We start from the raw sequence: 7373 nt of genomic DNA on the forward strand, positions 1-7373 counted from the left end.
CCTTGTGATCCTCCCGTCTCGGCCTCCCAAAGTGCTGGGATTACAGGCTTGAGCCACCGTGCCCAGCCAAGAATCTATTTTTTAAAAGGAATGGGAATTTTTTTTCTTTTTTGTTTTTTTGAGACAGAGTCTTGCTCTGTCGTCCAGGCTTGAGGACAGCGGCACAATCTTGACTCACTGCAACCTCTGTCTCCTTGGTTCAAGCAAGTCTCCTGCTTCAGCCTCCTGAGTAGCTGAGATTACAGGTGTGCGCCACCAGGCCTGGCTAATTTTTGTATTTTTAGTAGAGACAGGGCTTCTACTAAAGCCCATGTTGGCCAGGCTGGTCTTGAACTCCCAACCTCAAGTGATCCGCCCACCTTGGCCTCCCAAAGTGCTAGGATTACAGGCATGAACCACTGTGCCTGGCTGAGAGTTTTAGTCTTTTAAGCAACATTTATAAATGAAGAAATTAGGGATGGCAGCAAGTGTAAGGGGAATGTCGCTTGCCTCTGGACACAGGTTCCTCTGCATTTCAGTTTTAAAAAGCTGGCACTAAAACGTGTCAGAGCTCACACAGGAGAGTGTTTGGAGCCATGTTTCTCATTGTCCTGGCAGAGCCGGGGCCCTCCAAGGTGCCCGGCTCTTACTGCACAGGGACCAACAGGCTGGCCGGTAACAGCTGATGGGGTTGGTGTTTCTGTTTGTTGCCAACCCCGTTTACTGGAAGTGTCCCCACACCATTTTCCATAAGCTGTGAAACAAATGTCGCAAGATCTCTGATTCAGAAGGGGAAAGACGCAGGTTTCTGGGTCTTTGTTTCCTTGGTTTTGTGTTACCTATGCCCGGTTGTAACGTGGATTTGAAGATGTGGAACTGGGAGGTACAGTGGTTTGGATCAGAACTCTGAAACGTTCCTTGTGGATCCCCTTTTCTGGCCATCGGGATGTGGATGTGTATTTGTTAAACTTCTCACACGCTGCGTCCTTCAGCCTGGAGACCCTGCGGAAACACGAGAAGCGACGCCGCGGTAGGGGACGCCAGGGTGGTTATGTAGCTAAGCTCCCTCTGACGGGCCCTGAGGCTGCCGCTGTAGAGCGGCAGAACTGTGCAGTTCCTGGAGGAGAAGCAGGTTTTGATTGCAAAATATTCCAGTATCCGGAGTGAACACTAGATAGAGGAGGAGCTATGGCTACTTGATGAAAAGAGAGCTGTGAAGTCCTGGATTTGGGAAATCCTGTTTTCGTAGAACAGGATGGGATGGAAGCCTAAACCCAGCATTGCTTCCCAGCCCCTGAATTAACAGAGCCCTACAAAGACAATCCCCTGGTAACAAGAAGTCAAGGAGAAAGAGGGAGCCCTGAGGCTGGGAGGAGCGCAGACTCCCGCCCTCACCAAACACTGGCTGCCCGGGCATTCGCAGCGGAACGGAGGCAGCGCTGCAGGCGCTGGGCGAGCTGCATCCCTGCAGGAGGAAGCTGGTCTTGAGTCCTGGCTCACACCACAGACAGCTTCCGGGCATGATGGAAGTTTCCAGAAGATAACAGAGCAGAGCTAGATCTATGAGGAAAGATTTCTCAGGAAAAAAGCCCTCCCTACACAGAGAGGAGGGATGGGTTGGGCCCTCGTGGTCCATCTGGGCAGGATGGCAGCGGGACACCTTGCATGAAAGGCGGCCCAGAAAGGACTGGGCAAGGCAGCTGGACAGCTCAGTGGGGATTCCAGAAAGAGACAGACATGTCCGGGCCGCACGCATGCACCCACGCACGCAGCCAGGCACGCAGCCACCCACGCAGCCACCCACCCACACAGGCCACACAGGCGGGCACCGCTGAACACCTGAAATATGCAAGATGCTCCTTCTTATGGTTCAGGAGGTGGAAAGTTGAAACCATAGCAAGAAATATGGCCTATCCGCCGCAGTGACTAAAAGATAAAGAGGGAAAAGGACAAACATTGGCCTGAAGGTGCAGCCGCTGGAGTGTTCGAGCCTTAACTGGAAGAGGAGCTTCCCCGCCTGGGAGGCTGCGGCTGGCGCACGGCTGTGCCAGTCAGGAGGCCCTTGCAGACCCAGGGCCTCCTTGTCCACAGCGCCCATCCCGCGGTTCAGCAGCTGCCCTCACGGTCGCGATGCCGGGCAGGGGGATGCTGGCGGGTACCCTCCCTCCACGTGGAGTCCGCCGCACAGAACCAGCCCCCACACGGAGGGCGCCCGACTCAGAGGCAGAAACGGCCTTGGGGTGGGGTCCCGCGGGGTGTTTTCTTGATGGTGACTCACCCAACTGTGTGTTCGTGATTGGGCGCTTTTTGGCCTAGGTTACCCTCCAGTTACGAGTCCTTAGGAAGGCACCGAAGGCAGAGCCCCGAGGAGTACATGGGGGAGGCTGGCGCGGCGCCTTTCACCTCGAGGGGTCTCTGTTCCTCTCACCGCTCTTGACAGCGCTTTCTCAGAAGGGAACTGCCGAGGCGCAGGCGGTTGGAGTCCAGGCCCTTGAGTGAGGCCCCCCCTGCCCTCCTGAGGCTGTGTCTCGTCTTGTTCCGGGAGCCCCGCGGGTCCTTCCCACTGGGTTGCCTGAAGATGCTCGTCCCTTTAGGGTGAGTTTATTACGTTTCTCTGAAGTCTTGATTCTTAAGGAGCTTCCCCTCCAGTTAGGAAGAACCACTTGGTTATTGTCATGGTAACAAATGCCACTTAGAATTAGATCACCCTGAAAGAGTCCTGAGGTTCTAGCAGTCCCTGGCAGGGTTAATTATTCGGGGGCGGGGCAGGGGTGTGTGGGCCAGGCTGCAGGTGCAGGTGCCTGACTTTCTTCAGTTAGGAGAAGGGAGAGGGCGGTGGGATGGCCGGCCTTCCTCAGGCACAGACACGCTCACGGGCAGTGGTGACAGTTGGGTCCCCTTGAAGTCAGTCTTCGTGGCGCACAGTGTCAGCCTCTATCGCCGGACATGGACCCTGGGTGGCTGTGAGGGTCAGCCTCTGTGTCAGGGCCCAGATTTGCTTCTGAGCAGGTGGAAGGAGAGGACTAGAGAGAGGCCTGTGAACTGGTCCTTGAGACCTCATGAAAGTGGGTGAAGGTTGAGGCCTGGGTGTCAGGAAGGAGGAAATCACCTGCCATAAGATGTGAAATGATGGGAAACAGTCACAAAGAGTCTAAGTCGACAGGAAAGTGGATGTCTTGGCCCTACAGTGTCTGTGGCCCAGAAGATGCCCATCTTTTAGCCTCCCGCTTGCCCGCAAAGGCTGGATGTCAGCACCACTTGGTGGGCAGACGGATGGGCAGGTGCTCCAGGCAACTGAGACAGGTGTCTTCCCAGGAGGGAGCGGGGGCCCCGGGTCAAGCACCGTCTTTTCAGTGGGATTCTTTCCCCGTGGCTGTGACTTGCTTTGACAAGTGGAGTGGAAATTTTTCGGTTACTCGTCAGTGGAATAAAGTGTGTAAAGCCACTTGGGGTAAGGCTGAAATAACCTTGCTGCGCGATTTCAGACAGACGTGATGCACCAGAACATTTACGACTACATCCACGTGGACGACCGCCAGGACTTCTGCCGGCAGCTCCACTGGGCCATGGACCCTCCCCAGGTGGTGTTTGGGCAGCCCCCGCCCTTGGAGACAGGTGGGTGTCTGGGGTCCAAGTGAGTCACCAAAACCTAGAGCAGGTCACAGAACACGTCACTGCCTCTGGAAATGACCCTGTCGTGCCTTCTTGGTGTGCTTTGCCTTCCACATTGACCTTAGCGCCAAATCTCACCTTTCTTCAGAGGCCTCCTCCCGTGTCCCTCCCTGTCCTCTGGTTGGGCTGCACCAGCTCCGTGTGGCTCGAGTGTGCTTCACACCTGGTTGCTTGCCTGGGCTCTGCCAGGCTTGAGGTCACCGCCATTCTTGTCACCCCACCACAAGCTGCAGTCCTGGCCTCTTGTTTTGCAGACTCCCCTCAAGTCTCATGTCTGCCAGGAAGTTTCTTTGCTTCATATTAGAGTTATCCGATAAAAGTCCCTGAAAGATGATTGCTACTCAGAGTTGGTTGCCCCTTTTCACAGAAGACCCCTGCACAGGGCTTGCCCCCAACCTCCCTGTGGCTCTGACTGGTAAGATGAGCCTGGCAGGTGTGGAGCTCCTTGACAGGCAATGACAGGCGGGGGCTCTGCTGGGACAGTTGCATCTGGGCTCTGAGGAGAGGCGACACCTGCCCGGGGTCCTTTGCAGAGGGTGACTCCTGGGTTCTCTTGCACATATCCACGGAAGCCTAAAATAATTCACGAAAAGTTTCCACCACCACTTCATGTGACAGTATGATTGACCTTAAATCAAACAGCAAAGCCCAAGCACCTACATGGAAGACCCTTTTATAAAGCTAAAAACAAGCAAGATGAAACCATCGGGCCATTGTCGTGCCTGCGCATGTACTAAAAACGATGTTTTTAAAGGCAAGGGATGATGAAGGCAAAATTTGTCCGAGTGACGTCTAGAAGGATGCTGGGCGCAGGAGGAGCGCGCGGTGATAGGGTTTACATGACCTTGCACGTGCGAGCCATGGGTGTGTTTGTTGCGTGCTCTGTGCATGCAGTTGTGCGTGTGACCTGTGTGTTTTGGCTTCTCCCACCGCCACGCCCCTTGGCCACTATGGTCTGCAGGAGATGACGCCATCCTGGGGAGGCTGCTCAGGGCCCAGGAGTGGGGCGCAGGCGCGCCCACCGAGTACTCAGCCTTCCTGACCCGCTGCTTCATCTGCCGTGTGCGCTGCCTGCTGGACAGCACCTCGGGCTTCCTGGTGAGTGTGTGGGCCCCTGGCAGGGGGCTCCCTACATCTGGGGTGCATTCTGCCCTGGGGCGGAAGGAAACAGAGGGCAAGAGGAGGTGGAGGCGTTAACCCACGTGTCCCTGGTAGAGGGGCGAGGGCTGGCGCTGAGCTCTGTGCACGCTGGGATGGCATGGGGCCTTGATGCCTCTGAGCATGCGAGGGTGATGAGTCAACTGTGAGGCCTGCTGTGGTGGACAAGCCAGGTCAATGAAAATGTAAAACTCTGCAGTAGGTTTATACTCTAGTTGTATCTTTATTTATAACTTATTAAAATATTTTTTAAAATGTGCCTCACCTCTGCCAAGGGCTGGCAAGCTGGGAGAGCCTCCGGCTGTGGCTGGCGTGAGTGGCTGAGCCCACGGCTTCTGCCGAGCTTTTTGGGTTCACCCTCTTCTCTTGCAAACAGATACTTGGGATTTTCACTTGTGCTATTTGACTATTTCTTCTTCCAGCTCCTCATTGAATCAGAGAAGTCCTCCCCATTGGACATGTCAGGGCAAAGGCCTCCCACCCTGTCCCAGACCCCTGCCCACCTTTCAGACCCCTGAGGCACTGTACTTCCCCTGGGTCACAGCATAGTCAACCCTGGGTGACAGCCCCTGAGGGGCCCAGTGGTGGCCCCTGCTGTCTCCTGGCTGCAATTCAATGCCACAAGGCCCTCTCACCCCAGCACGCTAGCTGGGCAGACCCCTTGGGCTCAGCTTTCCACCCATGTGTGGACCCATGACCTCCTGGGGACCTCGGGTGCAGACCATCCCCATGGCAGAGGCACCTGTGGGTCTGCCTGTTTCTGTCTCTTTCCCACCCACTGGGTGCCTGGTGGAAGGACCAGCTCTCCATAGGCCCCAGATCTGCTGCCACGAACATGCCCCAGGGCACAGCTTTCATTTAGGTAACTAGTGACAATAAAGTTTTTTGTTTTTTTTTTTTTTTTTTTTTGAGACAAGAGTCTCGCTCTGTCGCCCAGGCTGGAGTGCAGTGGTGCGATCTCAGCTCACTGCAAGCTCCACCTCCCAGGTTCCTGCCATCCTCCTGCCTCAGCCCAGCCTCCCGAGTAGCTGGGAGTATAGGCACCTGCCACCACGTCTGGCTAATTTTTTTGTATTTTTAGTAGAGACAGGGTTTCACCATTGGTATTTTGTTCTATATTTTGTGGAAATTAAGATACTTACTTTTATTGGCTAAGGAATGTTGTTCATTTTTAAAAATTATATAACCAATTCCTGGTTAATTAAAAACTCTTATTTCTAGATGACACAAAATTGGAAGGATTTTACTGTGCAGCCAGTGGAATATAGTTTAAAATGAAATTGTCAAACGAATAACTGAATGGAGGAAATAAGCCAGAGAAATTAGATTGACGCTAAAATGTTGCAATGAGGTTTACACAAATAAGTGTCTGATTCTGTTTTCCCATTAAAATCCATTCATCCACAGCACCATAAAGGGCTCCTGTATTGACAGAGAATACACCAAGACCCTGCAGGACCTCACAGCTCTTCCCAGCTTCCACCCTAAGTGGTGCAGTCTAGGCAATGCGGGTGTCATGGAAGCTCCCTCATGCCACAGGGCCAGCTGAAAATGGTAGTCTTTGAGATTCGGCTGAAATTAACTTGGGAGCTTGAAGTCAGCCGTGCTGGGAATATTTATACTAAAGAAATCGGCAAACACTGCATATCTGGGAAGTTTTCCCCCTGGAGAGCTAGATGTTAAATATTTCCCAGCACACCACTGCCTTGAATCCCCCACACCAATTGTGTGAGTGCTACACAGCAGGTGTTTATTATTTGTTTAATATATCCATGGACAGATGGAAAGATGGATGAATGGATGGGTGAATGGTTGGATAGATGGGAAGATGGATGGATGGATGGATGGATGGATGGATGGATGGATGAGTGAATGGATGAATGGGAAGATGACGGATGGATGGATGGGAAGATGATGGATGGATAGATGGATGGATGGATGGATGGATGGATGGATGGATGGATGAGTGGATGAGTGGATGGATGGATGAGAAGATGGAGGGATGGATGGATGGGAAGATGAGGGATGGATGGATGGATGGTAAGACGGATGGGTGGATGGACACATGGAAAGATAGATGAATGGATGGATGGTTGGATAGATGGGAAGATGGATGGATGGATGGACAGATGGAAAGATGAATGAATGGATGGATGGATGGTTGGATAGAGAAGATGGATGGATGGATGGATGAGTGAATGGATGAATGGGAAGATGACGGATGGATGAATGGATGGGAAGATGATGGATGGATAGATGGACGGATGGATGGATGAATGGGAAGATGGATGGGTGGGTGGATAGATGGACAAATGGAAAGGTGAATGGATGGACAGATGGATGGATGGACGGATGGGTGGGTGGATGGATGGATGGATGGATAAATAGACAGATGGGTGGATGGATGGCTAGATGGACAGATTGATAGGTGCATGGATGGATGGGAAGGTGATGGATGGATGGATGGATGGATAAATAGACAGATGGGTGGATGGATGGCTAGATGGACAGATTGATAGGTACATGGATGGATGGGAAGGTGATGGATGGATGGATGGATAAAT

At 53.0% G+C, this 7373-nt stretch overlaps 1 protein-coding gene across 2 annotated transcripts in view; it reads left to right on the top strand.

Annotated features, from left to right (window-relative positions):
- AHRR (aryl hydrocarbon receptor repressor) overlaps nt 1-7373 on the top strand; it is a 79737-nt gene that overhangs the window by 61154 nt on the left and 11210 nt on the right. The window contains exons 1-3 of one of the 2 annotated variants that reach the window (XM_017868358.1): nt 2824-3260; nt 3465-3594; nt 4613-4749. In XM_017868358.1, the coding sequence (XP_017723847.1) occupies nt 3225-3260; nt 3465-3594; nt 4613-4749 (303 nt within the window). In that variant the 5' untranslated portion in view covers nt 2824-3224. Of the gene's footprint in view, nt 1-2823; nt 3261-3464; nt 3595-4612; nt 4750-7373 lie in introns of those variants that run through there. The other variant, XM_017868357.1, reaches the window with a different exon arrangement.

This window comes from Rhinopithecus bieti, unplaced genomic scaffold (assembly GCF_001698545.2).
Source record: "Rhinopithecus bieti isolate Rb0 unplaced genomic scaffold, ASM169854v2 scaffold_2453, whole genome shotgun sequence".
NCBI lineage: Eukaryota > Metazoa > Chordata > Mammalia > Primates > Cercopithecidae > Rhinopithecus > Rhinopithecus bieti.